Source organism: Dromaius novaehollandiae, chromosome 13, assembly GCF_036370855.1.
Source record: "Dromaius novaehollandiae isolate bDroNov1 chromosome 13, bDroNov1.hap1, whole genome shotgun sequence".
Classification (NCBI taxonomy): Eukaryota; Metazoa; Chordata; class Aves; order Casuariiformes; family Dromaiidae; genus Dromaius; species Dromaius novaehollandiae.
Genome location: NC_088110.1, coordinates 6,669,867 through 6,692,311, shown reverse-complemented (window position 1 = coordinate 6,692,311; position 22,445 = coordinate 6,669,867). Strand labels below are relative to the sequence as shown.

Sequence of the window (22,445 nt, the reverse complement as noted above, 5' to 3'; positions counted from 1 at the left end):
TGCTTTATCATAAATTAAAGCTGTTAGTTTGGCGAGGTGAAAGTAGAGGCAGAGTGTTCATTACTGCTCAAGTGACGGCTTGTCAATAGCACTGCCTTTTAGTTTGTTCTAGTCAGCACTTGCTGTGCATTTTGTTGGACCACTGGGAAATAAATACAACAAGATTATACATTTGGAATACCACAAGAGTTCATGGAAAAAAAAAAAAACAAATGATAAATTGTACACTGGGTAGAAAGTGACATGCTATCTTGTGCTATTAACAACCAGAGATAATTGCAGCGAATTGTAATTGCAGCTTGCAACTTACAGTACACTGTGTCCAACATCAATCTTAATAGTGCACAAAGCAATTTATATTAAAACTTAATTCACTTGGTAAGTTTCGGCCCTATACGAGGGAGCTCACAGATGTAGCTTTTCAGAAAGTTCAAAGGCGTTTGCAACATGGAGCGAAATGCTAATGCAGTAAGCCTTGGAGAAATATTGCATTACTACTGGTAATGAAAACAAATGTATGCCATTATATCCTAGTTTGTGTTTATTTAATAAACTATACAGTTTTGTACATCAAAGAAATTGTGTTTCTGAATGTAACAAAACCAGGTTTTTGCTCACAGATTACGTAGGAATAGCAATTATATATGTATGGAGTATATGGGGTCTGGATTTCCCTGTATCTGAGTCTATATTCAATTCTAACTGAATATTTTTATGAGAGACAGTACTAAAATGGGGGAGGGCTGTTTTTGTGTGTGTGTTTATATACACAAACACACATACACATACAACAAACGTGTGTTACTGGGATTTTTTAAATCTAGGGCTTTATTTTAGAATTATTTACTAGTGCCCAGGGTATTTTGCAATTTATTTTAGAATTATTTACTAGTGCCCAGGGTATTTTGCAAGGCTGCCTGATTATAATTACTCTAGATTTTGCGTGATATCTTTAATCTGGCTTAATTAAAATGCCACTTTATTTTGTGAAAGCCTGGCATCCCTTCTAATAGAGACAATAATCTTACTTTCACTGACCAGCTAGTGGTGCCCTAACGTCTGGGAGAGGTTCTGCATGCTGCTGAATTTCTGTTATATTGGCCGTAACAGTGACTTCACATTTACTTTAGCTGGTTTTACCATTTTCTCGGTGTTAAGATCAAGATCTATGAACTTACTGCTCTGCTCTCTGGTTGACAGCATACTTGTGGGTGACTGTCAAGTACAGTGTGACAGTACAAGGTGAAGGTGATGCCATTGTGGATAGTTGCTTGTCAGAGCATGAAAATCTCTGAATTAGAACATATTTAGACTTGCCTAATTGAATAATTGGTACCTTTTTAAAGATGAGGAAAAAATAGGGGGTATTTTTGAGGAGGAGGTTTTTCTTCAAGTATGATTTGCTTTCACCTTATTCGTACAGACCTCATTCAAAGGATTCATCCCCTACAGGAAGGAGTGTTGTTCTTCATTTTAGTGCCATCATTTGTTTTCACATACGCCTTACCCTTCTGCGAGGCAAAGTTAGCAGTTCATATCTAAACCCTGGGCAGATTTTCACCTAGTGTAAAACTGTTGTAGTTCTGCAGAGGTCAGTGGCACAAAAGCATTTAACACCAGCTGATGGTTGACTCTTACAGGAATTTGGGGAGTAGCAGGAAAGTTGGACTGAGATGGTGGTTCTTCTTTCAGGTGTTATTTTCGTTGGGTGGGTAAGAACATGCATTTCAAAACCAAAAACTTCCTTAAATATGTGTCGTGGATCTACACTTGTCTGGGCTGAAGGGCTTCCAGGGTTAGACCAAGTCTCTGTCTCTTACCTGACATGACCATGTGCTTCTGGGCTAGGCTTCTGTAAAGGTATATCATATTAAAATGTGTAATCTTAAATTATTTTATTAGTAATGTTATAGTATGGAGGGAAGCCCTCAATGAGTATTAGCAGTTTTTTAAGGAGGCAAATATTGTCTGCAACTTTTAGAATGGGATGTGGAGGAGAAAAAAACCTTGCTTTTTGCTGGTAATGAATTTTCTCCTGTATTTGCAACCTGCTATTTCTGATATAAATTGGCAGGAAAGGTAATTTGAGAAACTCAATTCAGGAATGTTACAAATAGTTTTCCATTTGTTTTAGCGAAAGGCCTCTATAAATCTAAGTGGTGTTTTGACAGCCAGTCATTCTAGATGTACAGTACTCAATGTGAACTATGTTTATTTTTACTTTTGCATAGGTGAAAGCAGAATTGTTAGAAAGTGTAAAGTTGTCTTATGCAGTGGTGTTTTTTAGGAAGAGCAAACCTCTCTGCATATGTAAATGTACTGGCCAGTGAAATTCAGTTTAGCAGGTGGGGGGCTGCCTGTGAATATTTATTTTATACATCATGGTACTTTCTTGAGTTCTTTCCCGGTTATTCTTCTCAACTCTGTGGCTATGCAGTGGGTGTTACTCCATTAACAGAAGACCTTCCCCAAATGCCCCGAGGGAAGCGTGCGTGGCGGAGAAGGGTGCCCGGCTGTGCCGCCTGGCCCGAGCTGGGCAGCGGCGCGTGGCCGGCGGGAGCCCGGGAGCGGCCCCGGGCGCCTGGCTGGCGGCGGGCTGGCTTGCGCTAGCGGGGCGATGCTGCAGGCTCAGGAGCAATGCCACAGTCCAGGACTGAATGCGGTGGTGTCACTGGGGGAGGGAAAAAAGGTTGCATTTTTAAAAAGCTCAGCAACTAACACTTTCTATGTAAGGATCTAATTAAAGGAGACAGGTTTTCACAAGAGTTCAAGTACCATATATATATTTACTCTGCTTATATATACATTCCATGAAAAGGTGTGCCTAGCTTTTGCTCCAGGCACTCTTTGAGAAATGTCGAAAGTACAATTATACAAATAGACGACTTGGGACCCTCCGTTCACCCGGTAATTAGCATAAATCATAATCTGGCAACGAACCTTGTTCCCGCTCTTTATCGTCTCCCACTAGAACACTTAAAATGGCCGAACAGCCAAATTATTCAGCTGTCACAAACTCGCCACCTAAAGCAGAATTTAATTTTTTTGTATGCATGTGTTTAAGAAAAATTTCTGAATATTAGCCTTAGTAGATTCTTCACATTTTTCAGATGTGGTATTACCCTTCCTTTACGTAAAGGTTGTCATTTTGTTAGTTAATCAGCATGTGCGGCAGTAATTAATACGTTTAACAGAGGGGAAAAAAAAGTTGCAAAGAATTACCAAAGGAAACTTAGTGTGAGGGGTTTGGTAAGAAATAAAATCAGCACTATGAGAGAAGCCTAGAGATTTCTACCAGCTACTGTAACAGAGCATGCTTTGAACTACTTTTCATACAATTGAAATTGAAATACTTTACAGTATTTTTGAAATGGAAAAATGTAAGTAACAGAAGGAGCCGGCGTGCTATCCTCAGGACTTCTTCAAAAATGAAATATGTGAGGGATAAGGAAAGGAATCAAATACGGAAGACGTATAACAAAGGTTAAATTGAAGACTTATAGGAAAAGGACAAAGGTCATAAAACATACATGCAGGACAATCTACTTCTAGTCAAGAGGACTAGAGCAAGAAAGGCTTTACAGATCTCTTTGTACAAGAGAAATGCTAGTAAAACTGTAACCCGACTGCTGTATTAAAGTGGAGAAAGCAGTTAGAATCTAAGGAATTTTATGTTCATCAACACATCTTAAAAATCTCTTCATTCTTTACATTTTTTCCTTATTTTTTAACAGAGTCACAGTAGAAGTATCTGTTGAATGAACGCAAGAGAACACTTGAAACAGTCACGCAAGAGAACACTTGAAACAGTCAAACATGTGAAAATAATTAGGTCTGGATGACATGCATTTTGTAATCTGGAGAGGTTTCACTAGCAACTCCTTTTTAAAAGTCAGGGTGGTGGAACTACATGAAGTGCCTTACAAGTGTAGTTTGGAAATAAAAGCAACAAGTTTGAATAGTTATAATATAATATAATTCTGAGGTTGTGTTATTTCTTTGCACTTTGAACAATTTCTGTGCATTCATGGAAAAAAATTGTACATTGTGGTACAAATTTAGAACCCTCTAAAATACTGTTTCATATTTGTATTTTCTGCTCCCTGATCATCATTATGTTAGTCCTTCCATAGTACTTTTTGGCAGTAGATCACTGAATAATTCATGGAAGAGGTAAATAACATCATCCCTCAGGAAACCGATGAATAGAGAAATGCAGTAACTTGTCCAAATTGACTTTAGAAGTATCATGGTGTGTTAGTTTGTTTAGCATTTTTTATTTATTCTTTCAAACTGTTAAATCAATGGTCTGATACTTGGGTCACATGCCACGTAACGTAAGTTTGTAGAGACACCATTGTCTGAAATAACTTGCTGGTAGCATTTAGGCCATTCTTGCAAAATAAGGATGAAAATTCAGATCTTCCTACGCAGTTGAACCCAATTCTTGGGGGCTGGGGAGGAGCCTGGGGAGTTGAAAAATGTCTCTTATTTTGGTGAAGTAATTGTTGAAACTGTATTTCTCGTTCTTAGGATTTTAGAAGGAGAACTCTGTTTTGTCGATACAAATCAGACCAGGCCAGGATCCACCACTACAGTCACTGAAAACAGGATCCAGGCTGCATATTTGGTGTGGTGTCTGTGCGAGGAAAAAATGTGGGCAATTCAGGTTACGGGAGTGAAAATTCGTAGTGATTTTCTTTTTAAAATATGTAAACCTGATGAAGTTATTAAGAACTAGGTATTTATTGCAGTGCATTTGTTTTTCTGCATCTCGCGCAGCTCTCTGATGCCAGGCATTATGTCGAGGAGGGATTTTTTTTTTTTTCTCAAAGTGGCAGGATTGAATGAAGAAAAGTTTAGGTTATTAAGTAAAGTTCTAACATTTCTTACTTGCCCAAAATATTTGCAGCAAGTTCTATGAAGTAAAAAATGAAGGGAAATGTGCCGTGCAATTTTTCTTTAGCCTTTTTGCAATGCAACAGGGCAATCGATACAAATCTTTGCGGTAATCATATATTGATTTTCCTAGAATATAACTCCATTTAAAGCATTTTTATCCCCAGGAGTGAAAGCATTGGAGGCTATCAAAGGAGGAAGTAGCTTTCCTTGACCCCATCTGCAGTTCACATTGATTAACAGAGGCTAGGTAAAATAAATAAATAAGTGTGAGAGAGAGAGAAGAAAGAAAGAAAAAGTCATAGAAAGGTTAATATAGGCTGGGGAGAAACATAATTATAGTGCATTAGGGGTTTTTTTGTAAAATTATTAGGCCAGGATAACCTAACAAGTGGCTTGGAGAAGGTGGATTCTTCATTAAGTCAGAGCTGAATATTACAACACCTAATTTTCGCTGACAGTGCTGTGAATTCAAGTAATGGGGAGCTTTCTAATGATCTGCCCATGCACACGTTCAAGTAGCAGGATGGCAAAACTGAGCTGAAAACAGTAGGTTTTAATTTTACTCTGAAAAGGAAGGTCTGTTATGCTATACTCGGTCTTGGACAGACTCAGAGTGAATGTGTGGAGGTATCATTAAAAGAAGTTAAATAAATCCATGCCAGTGGGTTTTCTTTAATTATAAGAATGCAGTTGCTGCCGATAGTTTTAAAAAGTTGCAGAAACTTGATGGATCTGTTTTATTTATTGCTGAGTTTTATGATAAATGATAAACAATGTAATATATTCTTTTTATATAATTTTAACTACGCTGAAGCAAGTCCCCTCTCCTACTGTAGAGTATTAAAGACAGTTTTCAATTTTTAACCATTTGTATCGCAGGATGGGATGCGATGGGAGCGCATCTCATGCAAGTGTTATTTTCTGTGATGTGCTGCTCCTCCATGATGCACCTAAAATAAACGGTAAAACCAAGATGATGTGATCAATAAGCTCCATAACTTTGGAGCCTGGTTTCTCCTCAGCCAGGGTTGTGTGGATTTGCCACTGGGTTCTCGGTGCCCTAGAAGTCAGTACAAATGGGTGCCCAAGCAGTACGCAGCTCTGCACTGTCGGGCGGGCGGGTTTGGTAGCGTCGCTGTGCTTTCCCTTTCCTCCAGCCGTTTACCTCCGTGGTTTCCTGGCCCTTACCCTCCATTTCTGTGTGTTTTGTGACTGAGTCAAGGTTCTCAGAGATCAGCCTTTATTAAATTAAAAGGTGCATGTAGCCTCATTATCCTTCGCAGTGTGTTGCAGTTGATACTGTTTATTTTACCAGCAACTTCAGAGCTCTCTTGCTTCAGGCAAAGCAACTGCTACACATTGTCAGATAAAGTACCTTATCTGTCAGCAGCACTCTTGTGAATTAATCATAATTCAATAGGTCTACTAATCAAGATTTGAGATGAATGTTTTGATAAAGCAATCAGATTTGTCTAATCTATCATTAGCTGACAGTTGCTTTAGGCAGCGTGCTAACTTGGCATTACTACCTGCTTGTGATCCGTTTGGCATGGCCCCGCCAGCCAATAGCAGCACTTATTGCAGCAGTGGACCTCTACGTAGGTACTAATTACAGCCCTTTCTCAGTTTCAGGAGCGACTGGGTGGGGTGAAGCTGAGCTCAGGCAGCTCCCGCCGATCCCGTAATGCATTTTCAACACATTTTTGAAGCGGGAGATCACTTTGTAATTTTCACAAATAACAGAGGTACTCGGGGCTTGTTGACAAATCCCAGACATGATTTATGGCAGCGTATGCAAACAGTGCTCAGAACTGAAAGGGTCACTGGGATAGAAAGGAGATAAACTTAATATATTGTTAAGTGTTACTAATTATGAACCTAGTCACGTCTGATGTTACTAAAATTTGTTCTCTATTTTGCCCAGTTATACATTCTTGGGGGTAATTTACAACATAGCTTGCAGCCGTTTGCTCAATTTGAAAGCATAAATGAAAGCTTTCATTGTATATTGACATATTTTTCGTGTTAAGCAATGTTTAAAGTACTGATACAAGATGCTATAATAGTGGGTTAGGCTGCAAGTGCAAGTTTGGTACGTTGTAGTCAATAATGCATTAGTGTGGGAAAATCAAGGAGAGAATTGATGTATCCTTTTTTTTTTTTTTTTGGTCATAGGTAGAGTCTTGTCTCCATGTAGAAGGAAAAAACCCTTAGGCATCAATGGCCAAATATAGACTCCTGTTCTCATTCAATTGAGTTTTTAGGGTATGCGTCAGTGGTGTGAACACTATATATATGTGGACTCCTACTTTAATGACATATTTGTTGTATCATGCTAATTTTGTGATACTTGTGATTTTGGGGGCAGATAGCATTCACATGTTAACGTGCTGAGAAGTCCACTCTGAAACGGCCTCTGTTCAGACCGTGCGGTTATAGCTGATGCTCGGTTTTGTGCAGCAGGCTAGCCGGAGAATTATGCACCGCTTCAATTCTGTTGAAGCCCTTAAAGCAGAGGCAAAAACAATACCCTGCCAGCAGGAGGTAAGCGCTTATCCCTATGTATGGATTCTCTCTTAATTGTTTGAAAATTTGAAACAAGTTAGGTAAAAGAAGAAGCCGAAAAAGTACCAGTTCTCATACAGATACTTACCTTTAAGCCCCAGACCCACAAATGTGCAGGTGTGATGTTTATGTAGGAGAAGTTAGTATCAAAATGCCTTTACTGTTCCTTTTATAAAAGAGTTAAGAAACACAGTTTAGTTGCAACTTGCTGTGCTGGTATTTTGAGTAACGGTAGGATGGGATGCCAAAATAGGTTTTTATCATTTAAGTGATGAGCTCAGAAGACTGTGACATACAGTATTTCTGCTCACTTGAGGTCAAATAAGGAATCATAATGCTAGAACTTTGTGGGCATGCTTTAATTGCTCTTTTGCAGCTGTCTAAGAGCTCAAAAGATCACTTACCTCCAGTATGCCTGCACAGATACCCACTGAAATCTTGGCACAAATATTTCCTGCCTGAAAACTGCTAGGGAGTAAGAATATCACTAGCACTAACCACTCCAGTGTAGGTGAACTGAGTCAGGATCTCATGGTCATCTGAGCTGTCCTGAAGCTACCCGGGACAAGTGAAGACAATACCTCCTCCGAGCAATGACAAATGAGATACCCTCCCGGCTAACTTCATCACAAGTGAAATGCCTTCAGTATCTGCTGCAGGTCAGAGGGAACTCGTGTGTGTCATCCTGTAACTTAACACTATCTAGTAAAAAAAAACCTAATGTGATACTCAAGTGCAAAGAAAAATGTACTTCTAACTTTAGCTTTTTTTTTTTTTTTTTTTAGCATAGCCTGGCAAGTTTAAAAAAATTGACCTTTTAATGACTTTTGTTTTAAAAAGAATTTTTGTATTTTTGCCAGTCACTACGCTAAAAGCCAAAGTGAATATTATTTGTACTCACTGCTCATAAAATACTATAGGCCTGTTTCTATGGAGTGATGAGAATTGCATTGACTTTGCCACCACAGGATTCTTTCTAATATCCCGTCAACAGTCTCATGCCCTGCATTTACTGCTGTGCTCAAATCCCATCTCTCCATAACATTTAAAAGGAATAATGAAAGGGCATCCTTTCCATTATCAAACTACTCTGTTGTTTCATTTGTGCACTGAACTGCTGATGATTACTTTGCAAGTTCCCTCTGCCCAGTAAACTGGGCAAGATTTTTCTATACAGATTTAGATGAGGAAGGCTTTTTGATGATCAATGAAGTACTGTGTATGTAAAGTGGTTGATTAAATTTCCTTACTTCCTCCATCAAATTCTTCAAGTTAAAAATCACATTCTGAAGTTCTCCACTCACTCAAAACCCTGCTGCCTTGACAGCTACCTTGGACTTCATTTTCTTCTTGATAAAATCTAGCGTGACATGCAAGAGTGCCTCGCTCATATGCGAGACGAATGATAGCCCTGCACACTCACTACAATAACATGAGATTAACATAGATCAAGGTTCTGGATTTTCCCCTTTTGCTACTTAACATATCAAACTAATAAACAGCAATGAGTCATTTTGTTTCTTTTTTTTTCCTTTAGACTGCTAATAAATTTATCTGAGTTGACAGTTTTATAATAGTGAAGAGATAAAAAATATTCATGATAAAAAGGTGTTCCGTGTGAATACTTGTATGCATTTCTGTTCACATGGTCATATATATAACACCTGTGTGATCCCTCAGGCAATTCAGTCACTCATTTTTCCTGCCAATTTGCTTACTTCATTTTGATCTAAGTTTGCTATCATTTGTCAAATGACACCTTTAGCATGTTTTCACATCAGTTGTTTTGAGAACATGAATGCTGATAATTATATCAGTCCGGCCCCATTGCAGGAGGATAGGCTAGACAGTCATCTGGGACTGTTTTTTTAACTTGGATTGATTTCTGATTTTCCTGTGTTCTAGAGTTGCTGATTGCTTATCTATTTTTCTCACTGCAGTTCTGTGTAGGCAGCAAGCAGAACTGCTTTGCTAAGCGCATGTCCTCCTGGCTTTTGCACTGGAGCCTGCTGGTTGGGTTGTGCACATCTTGTCTCCCCTCATGCGATGTCAAAGGCATAAAGAAGAGTTCAGGTTTGCTATGCCTTGGTTATTCTCAACTTTCTTACTTTATACAAGGATTTCCCCAGAGTTTTTGCATACTGAACTTGAGTTCACCAGACGCACATGAGCAGCATCACTGCATACAAAGTTTGCATGAGAAGTCAGTCCTGCTCTATCGTGACTCTTTGAGATTATTTAAGGGCTTCACACAGATATTCTTTTGTGTGAGACATCCCTTATTTCTACCCCTTTCTCATTATCATGGTAGGCCCATCATCTGAATCGGTCATCAGCTGCTCGTTGTTCTGCCTGTCTGCGAGGGCAGCCATCTCTCTAGCTGCCACTTTTATAGAGGAGCACAAATGAGATCTAGATGGTTAATTGTGGGTTCCCACTCATATGGGCCTTTGCACAAACAAAGTATCCCTGAAGGCTGTCCTCCATCTGCTATGCAAATTCATAATTTTTGTTTTAGTCAGCTAATTCACCTCCTAGTTTTCTTCCCAAAGCCTCACACTTTGAGAATGGGAGCATTTGATGCAAGGAGTGATTTGTCCTTCTATCTATGTGGGACTAAGCATTTCAGGAAGTCACCCAGCCAGTTGTCTTCTCGCTTAGACAAAGATCGTGAATGCAGTCCAGGGACTCATTGAAAAAGAATCATGCCATCTTAAGAGAAACATATTTCATACCTCTAACCAATAGGTGAATTTCCATAACACAAGTCTTAAATAACACAAAAATTGTTGCAGTAGCATTAAACAGTGCTACTGCTTTAAAAGAGGTTTACCCCCAAAGGACTTATTACCACAGTTTTCCAAGTCTTTAATTTATGATGTGCTCCATGTTTTATTACCATTCCCAGATTTTAGTCATCTCAGCCCCACTTTTGAGTGCTGAAAGGTTAAAAGGTGCACTGCAAAGCTGTGAGCATAAAAGCACATCAAATGCTAAAATGTGTAGACTATTTGAAATCAAAGAATAAATTGTAAAGGTGTTTATTTCCGAAGTGCTTGTGCATTTCATGTCATATTTTAGAATCCACCATAAAAGCCGTTTAAAGATTATGGTGCATAGTAAACATTTACTTTTTTATCGATGTATTTTTCATAAATGTCTAGGCCAGGAAGTATTGCAGAGTTCAATAGGGGCGCTAAGGCAAAATGTCTGTCAAATTTTCCATTTTAAGTTTGACATCTAAAGGTGTTTTTGGAAGACTCTTTTGTTTGTTTGTTTCTTAAACTAAAATTCCCTTGCCTGCTTGGGGAGGCAAAGCGATAAGATATTTTCAACAGCAAAAATGCAGTTTCTTGTGCAGTCTGCACGCACCTAAATGTACATGTTACAAGGCAGTCAAAATTTTGATATTTAAAAATATACGTTATATTTATATAGCATCTTTTATCCCAAGGGATCCCAAAGCACTTTTGAATACTCTCTATATATGTTGGGTCATCTAGCATATCGCTGAAGTACTGGGATCTCTGGTACAGAACACCGTGGCTTTTTAAAAGTAAAATTCTCTAAAATGTAAATACAAAAAACAGTAAGCATCTAGATCAACTACCACTACAGTCTTTCCATTGATTTTTATGGGAGGTACACAAAAAAATCAGGAAAATCCTAGAAATGTGACCGTAGTTCTTGGCAGATTAAAAAAGAAAAACACCCTCCCTTTCCTTTTCTAAGGTGGTTATTTGTAATTTTATACATTCACATATATACTGCTTGTGATTTCAGATCCTGAAGAGTTTCTAGATTCTTTTTTAAAGCACTTCAACTCCAGCTGCACATACCTAAGCTCTAAAATATTTAGGACAGGAAATACACAACAATATTCTCCATTGCAAATGAGTAGGGTTTTAGTCAAGAAACAGGAGTTTGACTTTGAGTGGGATGGATGCTGTTATTCTGGAGAAAAATATCACTATGCTATTAAGCCCCAATCATGCTTTCATTGGCACTGAATAGAAATTTTGCTGTTGATTTTGAGGGCAAAGTTATGAGTTTGGTACGACTGTTGCTAAGTAAATAAAGTGGGAATGTGGACATGTGTCTCTGCTCTCTTGCCCACTCTGGCTGGTCACCCTGGGGTTCGGTAATACGCACAAATGGGGAACATCAAGTTCTTAAATTTCATTTGGAGTTTAATTTTACTTTCTTCAGAATGGATCAATATCCATTATATTTGAAAGGCAAATAAAGTGACTAGAAAAAGAAACTGAAAGAGTGACTTTAGTAATATAGGTAGTTTTTCTTTTTTAAATTGAATTTAATTTTTGAAATCTTAATTCGTTCACTAGCTGTATAAAAGGCATTTTACTTCTGTGGCTTTCTTCTAACCAGAAGATTGCAACTCCCCATTACCGTAACAGTATTGACTTTTAAAAGAGAGTGTCTATTTTTTGAATGCAACAAAAATGGAAATAAATGCCATAAGAAATAAGAACTGAGTTGTTTAAGGACTATGGACAGTTTCAGCTTTAAATGAAAATGCCCATGATTTGACGTTTAAACTTGGACTCCTAATGTTAATTTTATATATCTCGAAATTAATACATAAATATAAAAAGCCCACTGTGTGTTTCTGTAGTTTACAGTGATATATAGGTACAGGAAATGATTCCAAGACTTATAGTGGGAAAGGAAGTGAAAGTAGCTTTTCTCTTCCATATTAACCTTAACAATTTTCTTAATTCACTTCTCTGTGCAAAGGGTTCTAGACTGGTCCTAGTTACATGTTTTTCTTCCTTCTGTTGCTATTTTTGGATTGATTTGATTTTCAAAAAGACACATGCCCAAGTCTATATCCCCAAATGGGGGTGAAATAGTTGTAGCAGGGTGTATAAACATAAAATTTGCCTGCATGAGTTAACGCTGCTGGTTTTCATATGAGAGCAGAGATGCCTGGAGTTGTTAGCGCGGTCAGGGAAACCAGACAGTCTCAGCTGCAAGTTGTGCTATTTCACATGTGAATTGCTCTGAAGCCAAGGCCGTGGTCTTTTTTAAAAAAGAGCTGCCCCTTAAAGTTTGTGTTTATGCCGTCCCAGCTGCTGGAGCTAGGTGAGGAACAGGCGCTGCAGGATTTGCAGGAAGGAGGCAGTGGAGGGGCTGCTAGTGCTTAGGTTAATGCCGCCAGCAGGATAGGGGCTCTGGTTGACACGGCAGCACTAAGCTCATCCGGACACGTCCAGGAGGCATGCAGAAGTGCTTGGCTACGGGGTAAAGCCACCAGTGTGGGTTTCATTGTGACAATACTGGCCGTGCTTCAGGGGGAGACTGAGTCAGGCCAGTGTCGTCTTCCCTTTCTTGCAAACAATTCCACGCTACCTTAGCAGCTAGTTCAGTCTCACAGGTTCTGGTACACCGGGTATGGTACCAATACCAGTGAGTATTTTGTGGTTTAATATGTGAATATTTGCAATCATAGTTGCTATGTGTAAAATGCTTCGTAGTTCTGAGCCATATAGAGTACTTAAATGTGTTGTGGTGAAGCAAGAAATCATCCTTAGCATTTTCACTCAGCAGTAAGACAACTGTTGTTAACTCTTTTCTAAAAATGTGCTTATATCCTTTATCATGAGCGTATGCTTTTGATGAAAAACTCTTGTATACAGAGTACATTATCTTTCTCAATGAAACATTTCACTTTAGTTATTTGTCATAGTAACCGTCTGTTGAAAGAGACTTGAGAAATACTAATAGAATACTTGATATCTTTAAACCCCTTCATCAATTGCCTCTTGGAGTAAAAAATTATCACTTCTGATATTTGAAGCCTTTTAATCTGAACATGCAACTACTTAAACTTTACATCTTTCCTATGAGAAAAGTGTCTGATGTAATAAATGTGGTAGATTGGTCCCAAATGTTATACTGGTGGGGTAAGGCATAAAAACAAATGAGGAAATCCTGATCCTACTAAACTAGAAAGAGTATTTCCTCTGAGTTCATTATGGCTAGATTTTCGGTGAAAACTTCATTTTTTCAACAGGTTATCCTAGTTTAATGCTTTTTGTGCTTCCCAATTGCTAGACTTTTGATTCCATTTACCTTACTTTATAGTTAAAACCGTTATAGTTTTAGTTCAAATCTGCCTTTTTGACTATTTTGACCTGTCTTGTAGTAAATGGTTTCTCATCTGTGACAAGATGCATGCTGCTATCTCTGCATTTGTGCTCAGCCACTTTTTAAAACTAAGTGTGGAAGCTGTAAATTAAAAACCAAGATATCTTGGAATATGACCAAACTCCTGATTGCGTGGAAGCAATTGCATTTGTGTTCCCTAACCCGGATCAGCGAGAATCCGGATCCTCTGGAACAAGTGTCGGTTTGCGAAGAAGCCTCTGGGAAAGCAGGGGCAAGTGTTTATCAGGAGGAAGATAAAAAGCCGCCAAAGGGTAGGAGGGCTGCTGCTGAGTTGAAAGATCACTGGGTTTATCTTGGCGTTAGTAAAGTCAGTGTGCAGCGCAACGATAGCCACGTCTGCACATTTTTAACTTCTCGGAAACATCTTGCTGAAAGAGCGATTTTGTTTCTGATACGAGATCTTTGGTTAAGGAACATCACTTTTTCTGGCAGTTGCATGAACGAGTTTAATTTTTAAAATACCTTGATTCATTCATTTCATTTAGCTGAAAATGCCAATAAAAATGTCGGCTAAGTTTAGACATTTTTCAGCCTAAAATAAGAGGTAATTAATTTTTCTAAATGAATTCATCTGTTGCTAAGTGAACATACAAACAGAACAGAAAGCACAGTTGTTTTGTTTCTTACCCCATTGATGGTCTTGCTGATTTTCACCTTCACTTTGTAGCATGAGTCACAGAGTATCCAGGGACTTTAAGTCTGGAAAATCCTGTTGGCATTCTAATAAGATCTTTTTAAATAGAAGTGTTCAGCTTGGGAACATTTTTCAGCTTCCCCACCCAATATCCTTTCCTCAATCCCTCCAAAGAAAAGACATTTAAATCATGATTAATCTTTATGGTTAATTGTGTTTTAATTGCCTTTGCAGACCCCTGAATGCATTATTGGGGTGGAATGGAAATGAAATATTTAGTAAATAATGTTATTATATAGAACATAAAGAACTGGATTAGAAAAAAAAAATTCACAACTTGTCCTAAATTCTTACAAAAGCAGAGGAGAAAAAGTAAGGAAACCATAACTATGGCAAATAATTTTAGAAGTATCTATAATTATCTGTAATTATGCTTTATCCATTTCACTGGTCTCTTGCAAACTAATGGCTTTTGTGTATATGTTTTTAGTAAGGCTAGATGGATCTCATGAGCAATTAATTTGATTTGGAAAATGAAAAATCATAGATAATGCTATGTATTTCTTTCACTTAAATATGCTATAATTAAAATAAGTAACAACTGTGTGTGATGGTAGGTGATATCAGAAGAAATATGAATAACTTGCTTGTGTTCTGCATATAAGTTGGGCAAAATTTCAAGTCGGTAGTAAAACATTGCTAGTCACTGGATTGGTTTGACCATAAAGCAGTTGTATGTTGATGCAACTGGAGCATTAAATTTGAACATTGTCATCTCTGGGTGTGGCAGGTCTGAAGGCAACGTTGGAAGCTACGTGTTCCCCAGTATTGATAGTAATCAGAGAAGGGAATTTCTAAAGGAAATAACTACCCTCTGCAGAACAGAAAGGGTAAAAACTTCTCTAGCACTAATGAATATGATGCATCATGATCAAAGCAGATCATCAAAGTATGCAGTAGCTACTGTACCAGCCATATCTCTACTAATGGCTCTCATTGTCCACCTGTCATTGAACTGTAGAGAGAGAGGAAAAAATTAGTTCGGAGGACAAAGTAACATGAGGGGGGAGATTATTTTCCCAGACACATTTGTGATATTTGAGTCCCTGGGTCATACCTGACACCATCGGGTAGGATACTGTGCTGTAATTTTAGATGTATGACTTCTATTGAGCTGAAATTCATGGTATAGAGAACACTGAGGTCCTGGTCTCATTCTCCAGGAGGTACTACCTGGCATAATGCTTGGTGCAGTGATATGAGCAGTGCATTGACTCAGAGCTAAAAGCTTTGTCAGTCATTGGGAACAGCTGATCTTTTTCTTCTTAGAAGTGGGGTTTCAATGATCTTTTATGATCAAGAAACTGAACTGAGCTTAGCAGTCTAATTTTTAATTTTGAAATAAAAGGGCATTTGAGTTTCGGGCACAGGGAAGATGTCTTCTTTTTGCCTCTTTAGTACTCTCTGATTCATTGGAGTATGCTTATTAGTTCTCCAAAGGCTGAAAAAGCTTTGAGTTGTCAGCGGCACGTGTACTCACATATACAAATATGAGAGAAGCTGAAACTTTTTGTTTCGACTGGCACTTGCATATAGATATCAGCTAAGTAAAATGCGGTATATACTGCAGTGTATAGCTCTTGTGTTCATATTTTATGTCTCTTGCTCTCAGTGCTCCAAATAATCTTAAAATGAATCTGATCCTATCTGTTAAGAAAGACCAACAATTTTTTCCCTCTTCTCTCTCTCAGTCAAATCAAATACCTTATCAACTTAAATATAATCGGAACAAGTCTGTTGAGAATTGCCCACAGCCTCTACCAGGCTTTGCCAGGAATGCTGCCTCGACTGGTGGGGAGAGGCAGCGCCAAAGAAATCAAGCAGCTTGGGGCGAAAAAAAGTCAGTGGTCTGGCTTCCGGCACCGAGTGGCTGATGTGGGCAGAGAGAGGGCGTTTAGACAATTTTCCCCCAGGTCCAGAAACTTACAGAACAAATGGAAATTTAAAAAGTGCTCTGAAGACGGCAGTTAATGTAAATGTAATTCCAGGCTTTACAATGCTTATAGAGCTACCGTTTAGCCAGCAAATTGTGCATTGGCTACCATTTCCAAATAGACTTACTGTAGATATGAAACGTGGAATAGTGATTTCCATGTTTTCTATGGTAAAGGAAGTAATCATTCGGCAGAAAACAAAACGAAACAAAAGCAGGGGGTATGGCGTCCGTTGCTAGCTACGAAATAATTGTGAAGCAGGCCAGAGCAGCTTCAGTAAGCTGAGAAGTTCTGAGAGATGATCCTCACCCAGCAGTGTTGCGTGGCATGGATACACATGTCTAATGAAATCAGAGCACTCAAAGAGTAGGAGATTATTTTTACATTTTTTGAAATCTGTGTGTATTTTAACATCTCGATGTCTAGTTGAACTAAAAGTGTGTATGGTGATGCATGAATGCCCAAATTAAATGAAGTGAATGGTCCCCGCTGTAGCCACAAACAGTAAAGAGAGAGAGACATGGAGACTTACTCGAGGCCACATAGTGAGCTGTGGCAAGGGCAAGATCAAGCAGTGTCATCTCCTCGATCCCAGGCCGACCCCGGCGGCAGAGCTGTGTGCGCGGGAGCCCGCTGCCTGCTCCGTGGGAAGAGGCGCTCTTCCCGCAGGCTGCAGCTGTGGCTGATGAACCCTGGGCATAGCTGGGTGATGCTGCAGATACAGGTTGTGCGTTTTTACATTTTTACTGTTATAAAATGTAACTCGCTAAAATACATGAGCTGAATATGTAAACTAGCCATTTTATTCATAAGATTGCTTATTTCCTGTTTTGTGTTGAGAAGAAATAATGGTGAGGGCGAAGTGATTTGGTCACCATTAACTGTAGTAATTTGTCTGAAATGATTTTCTCGTTGTGATTCTGAAAACATGACAGAATAGGAAGAGGGGATAATTTACACCTGCCTTTAATAATTCACTTTCAACATTGACCCATTATTAAAAAAAAAAAAATCTCCATTTGAGCTCAGAGATTTAAAGCTATTTCATAGCAAAAGGAAAGGACTTGTTTGCACTGTTGTCCTCCTACGGAGTATTTGAAATAGCAGGAACTAAATTAATAGAACTGCATGAAATAAATCAAATGTATTGAAGGGGTTTGGGAAATGCAGATTGTGAATACACATGTCTATGTAAAGACAGAAATTAGGCCTATAGTATTAGAGTAGAAATTGTTCCTTAGGTTGAAAGCTGCTGTTATGTCCATATGCTTCTCTCATCTATGCATACAAAGAAGCCTGTGCACAGAAGACAGAAATGTGTCCCCTAATGATTAGTGAGTTGAGAGCTTAAATACACATTACGCACTGTAATGTTAACACAGCCCAAGACCAAATGTATTGCAAATTATTTGAACAAAATGATATGTGTACAGTTGGTGTATCTGTTCTTACATGAATCTCAAGGAAGAGTTGGGCAGATATCCTTTTAGGAAGAAAAGAAAAACATATGTTAGTTATTGTATTGAGAGGATGTTTTTATGAGAAAAGGGGATGCTGCTTCATTAATAACTCTGACATGTCACACCAATTCTGATAGGTCTGATAGATTAAACATGAACCTCTCGTTATTCAAGCAGCTGAAATGAATTGGCTGCTTTACCCACCTAATATTTATTCCTTGCACAGTGTAACTACAAAATTGACATCTTCTTTTAGAATTGTTTGGCTATAAAAAATATAAAACTTTCACCACTAATGTAAAGCATTGCTAGCTGGCATCATTTCCTATCCCTTTTTAATTATTCTTGACACTGTGGAGAAACATCTAATATAAATCTGTAATGTGCTCTGATGACAAACTACACGGTTGGAAGACCATGTAATCTCTCCACAATTAATTAAAGTGCACAGAGCCCTTTTTTTTTTTTTTGCTTTTTTTTTTTTTTTTTTTTTTTTTTTTTTGCTTTTTTCCCACCCCCCTGCAACCAGATGCCACCGACTGGCTTAAATAACATTGCTGTCAACTGTAAAAAATTAAGATCCAAACCCTAAGAAAGGTACTTAAATAAAGAAACCAGATGCCAGGTTTTTTTTTGATATTATGGCATACATCTTGGTGGAAGTCACTATTGTTCAACATCTGTAGCTTTACATACTTAATTACTCGCATAACTTAGCAAATCTGTCGGCAGTTTATTTCTGCGAGTATCTGTCACTTCAGCAAATCCTTTATTAAAAATTGAACGATGCCAATCAGTGTGAATAGTTCACCAGCACGCCAAGAGCAGTGAAGTTCAGGCGGCTTTAGCTGCTGTCTGCTCAGTGGGCGCTTCCCTTGGACTTGGGATGGGCGCGAGTCCACTTCAGCAGCCCTTCAGCTCCCGTGCTAGAAAGAGTGAGCAACACTGTTAGGCTCATAGGACACATGGAGCTGATCAAATGCAAATTAATGACAATTTTTAGGTAGTATAAGGATATTGTTGTAACATTTACTGACTGTAATAATACGAGGCACAGAGAACAGGTTAATAAAAGGTGTTTATTAAATATTTCACTACTAAGCTTTGTAAACTGCGTTACATGCCATCCCACTGCATTACTTTTGGGGGTGGACTCTGCAGCCACGGGAAACTGCAGGTGCCAGGTAATTTGCAAGACAGCATCAGAAGTACATACCCTGTTTCTTAAAATTAACCAGAAAAATCCTAGAAGCTCACTCTAGTTTTTCATTGACATTGCAGTATGAGTGTCACCTCAATATCGTTATCTAGCATGGATGTTTTTACACAAATAGTTAATATAATACGTTAATGTATTTTCTGCTCTTTCTGTAAAAAGCAGATAGGATTCTAGTGTCCGTGGTTTTGCTACCAGCCTAGCAAGGGTATTTGGATCACTGTAGTAACCCCAAAACATTTTACATAACAAATTATTCTGAAAAGCTCCATTATGCTTCATTATCCATCAGTTAGAGTTCTTTTATTACTTAAGAAAAAGTTTTGCAAAAGCATTGCAAAATATATTATTGTTGCCATTAGTGGGGCTTTTGCTGGAGGAATGTGCAACTGCTCTGGCGAGCAGAGAGCACGTTCCCGTCTCCCGCAGGTCTGTTGTGTGCACCAGGGCCTTGCTCTGCTCCTTGGGCTGGTACGCGCCCAGCGCCAAGCGTACTGCGCATGTCGTAGCAATTGATCTCTTCAGAAATAGGAGCATTGAATAAAATATTTAGTCATATAAATAACAATACTGATACAATTCAAATAACTATAGTTGTTGATTATGTAGTACTAATGGTTTAGGATGCAGTTGGAGGATTTGTGGTTCTGTCACATTTTGGAAAGGCTTCTTTGTATGAATTAGCATTAGTATTTTTGAACTATTTTGTAACTCTCTAACCTTCCAGTTCATGTTTTACTTTATGGCACCGTTCACTCACTCCTCCCGAATGAGGTTTGCAATATGTTTCCTTGCTATATGGTATATATCTAAAGAGTTTTACTGTTTTTTGCTATGATTATTAATGACAGTGGATCTTTTTTTTTTTTGCTGCTAGACAGTTGGCACAACTGGAACTTAGGCCACACTGTACTTGTTAGCACTCCTGTAGAGAAACCTGCTCCCTTTTAGCAAAAAGCACCAACTCAACAAAACTGTAAGCATTCTGATTGACTATATCATGTTTCCGTTGAAGCCGTTTTAACACAGAATGGTGAAAAATACAGAGTAGATTATAAATGGAGAATGTAGTTAAAATGAGGTGGTCTAAAACCATATAAAACTAATGCAGACAATGTATAAGGTTTTCTGTGCTAATATTTTTTCAGTGTTTTTAGCATACTTTGTGTTCTATCAAGAAGTTTAGTGTATTCTCAATGATTACATTTTTTGAATTATTTTATTTCGGGTTACGTACAACATAATCAAATTATTTAAACTTGTGTTACAGTTGAGGGATTTCAAACTGTGTTACAAACTATGGATCAAATTTCACTATCAAGTACATCCAAGAAATCCCATTAGTTTCACTCATTTTAATGGATTGTAACTGAGAGGGAATTTAGAGATGCATATGAATGTGTGTCGATGCATGCAAGAGCTTCTCGAAACCGTAGCCACTTGGATGGTAGAACGTAGCACGAGGATAATGGGATAGCTCAGTGCCATGTGGTGCAGGGCAGGCAGCGAGGAAGTTCTCTCTAAAGAAAATGTGTAAGGAACAAAGATAGGTGACATGTAGTTTCTATACTAAAAACATCCCAGTTTGGGCAAAAGCAACATTGTAACGTACAGTAAGCAGCAGGGGATTTTAATGACCACAAATGGTTAGAACCTTGGTTTTACATCTCATCTGACCAATAGTTTATGATGCGCTGTGGTTTTTGCTGTTCTCTAAGAACATGTTTCTTGGATCATTTAAATGATTCAGCTTGCAACACCTCTGAGGCATGGGTTAGCTCACAATAATGCATGCTTTGATGTGTCTTGTTGTTAAATTATATAGTGCATACAATATTTCATTTTATTTAATACAAATCATTTTTATTTACTTAAAAGGAGCAAGCTGTCTTATTGTATGCCTTTGGCTTAGAAACAAAGGAATTATATTCTTTTAAGAGGTGTTTTATGGTTACCGAGAGAATACATAGCCTTTTAAGAGGCATTTATATAAGTGGGATCCATGTCTCCACTTTATTATATATTTTCAAATAATTAAAAGTGCTATACAAGTGCCATACAATAGCCTTCCAAAAAAGGCGGAAAATCCATGTGGTTTAAGATGTCAGGAAAAAAATTCCTGTTTCTTGGGGAGGGGAGGAGACAGAAAGGTTTATTAGGGTAATTTAATTTCTACTGATGCTACAAACATGCATGGGATGAGGATGGGGGAGTGCAAATGTAGACGGTGCTTGTACTGTGCGCTATAGTGACCTGTTCCTCATTGAGACAGTCAATTGACGCAGACGCCAGTGCATTTATTACTGAGTCTACTGTAAATGAGACTTTCAGTCTTGCCAGGGATAGATATTTTTCCTGTGTTCACCACTATCACACATCACATTGGAGGGAGGGGAAAAGGAACTTTTAAAACAATAATATCAAACAACTTGGAAAAAAAAGTTAAATATTACCATATGAAGAACTGATTAAATTTGTATGGTTTTCTTTCAGTAAAAATTGATATGTGATGAAACACAGTGCAGCTGGGTAACTTGTTTTGGCTAACGTTCCAGTGTTCTCTGATCTCTTTACCCAGCTATATATAAAAAAAGAAACTATATCAGCATTCTTGTTCCTATTGTACAAGCCCCGACATAAATGCCCCCTCTTCGTTTACCCCTTGCCATGTGGACTGTAAAAAGCTTAACATGAGTTTGTCCATGAGCTGGTTTATCTACGTATCGTCTTCACATTCAAACCTACTCTCAAACACTATCATTTTTGTAAGTCTCCTCATAGCAGTTTTCTTGCATTTAATCTGAGATGCTACTGTACTTGGTATTTGGACTTTAGCAGTGCTGAGGATCCAGTGAGCAGATGCTGCTTGTGTTTCTTTTTTGTTGTAGCCCAGAGGCAAGTATGTGCTGATAGCTGGAAACTGAAGTCTATGTCTCATGTTTAGAAGTTGTCTTGTTCTATCCTTCCGGCTCCCCGGGCTCTCATATGTGGTCATTAATTAGGGACGATGCCACAATGTTTACCTACCTGTTCCTGTTCTGTTGCAATATTCTTTTTTCTCTTTGTATTTATAGTGGGTTTACGTTCATAGTATTTTTAGTACGTCAGAGAAACTCAGGTGCAGTTATTCCATCAGGGTAATATTTTCAAACAGTTAAGTCATTTATTCCAATGTCATTTTCAAAAGCACAAAAGCCCTGTTAAAGTCATAAACTTACTGTCAATATTGGAGGTGATTTTAAAATTTGTGGTCAGTATGAATATTCTTCAGTACGTTAAACGTAGGAGTATGAAATGAGATTAGTTTGTTTATTTTAAATTCCTTTCTTCAGCCAAATGCCCTGATATTGCAGGCTTTTGGCTGGCACAGGAAGATCAGACTTCCTGCTCATTGATGTAGATAGAATTTTTCTTTTATTTTGGGATTGGCAGGGGGTTGCTACAAAGTTTAATTTTCCATTTTGTTAACTAAGAACATATGC

The 22,445-nt window shown here is 38.2% G+C and overlaps 1 protein-coding gene across 5 annotated transcripts in view; it reads left to right on the top strand.

Annotated features, from left to right (window-relative positions):
* The window catches only part of FTO (FTO alpha-ketoglutarate dependent dioxygenase), a 340,085-nt gene that overhangs the window by 181,307 nt on the left and 136,333 nt on the right, over positions 1–22,445 (top strand). Inside the window, exon 9 of one of the 5 annotated variants that reach the window (XM_064519529.1) lies at positions 3,735–3,806. The exons of the other annotated variants lie outside the window; for them this stretch is intronic. Coding sequence (XP_064375599.1) covers positions 3,735–3,762 — 28 coding nt within the window. The 3' untranslated portion in view covers positions 3,763–3,806. Of the gene's footprint in view, positions 1–3,734; positions 3,807–22,445 lie in introns of those variants that run through there. 5 annotated transcript variants of the gene reach the window in all.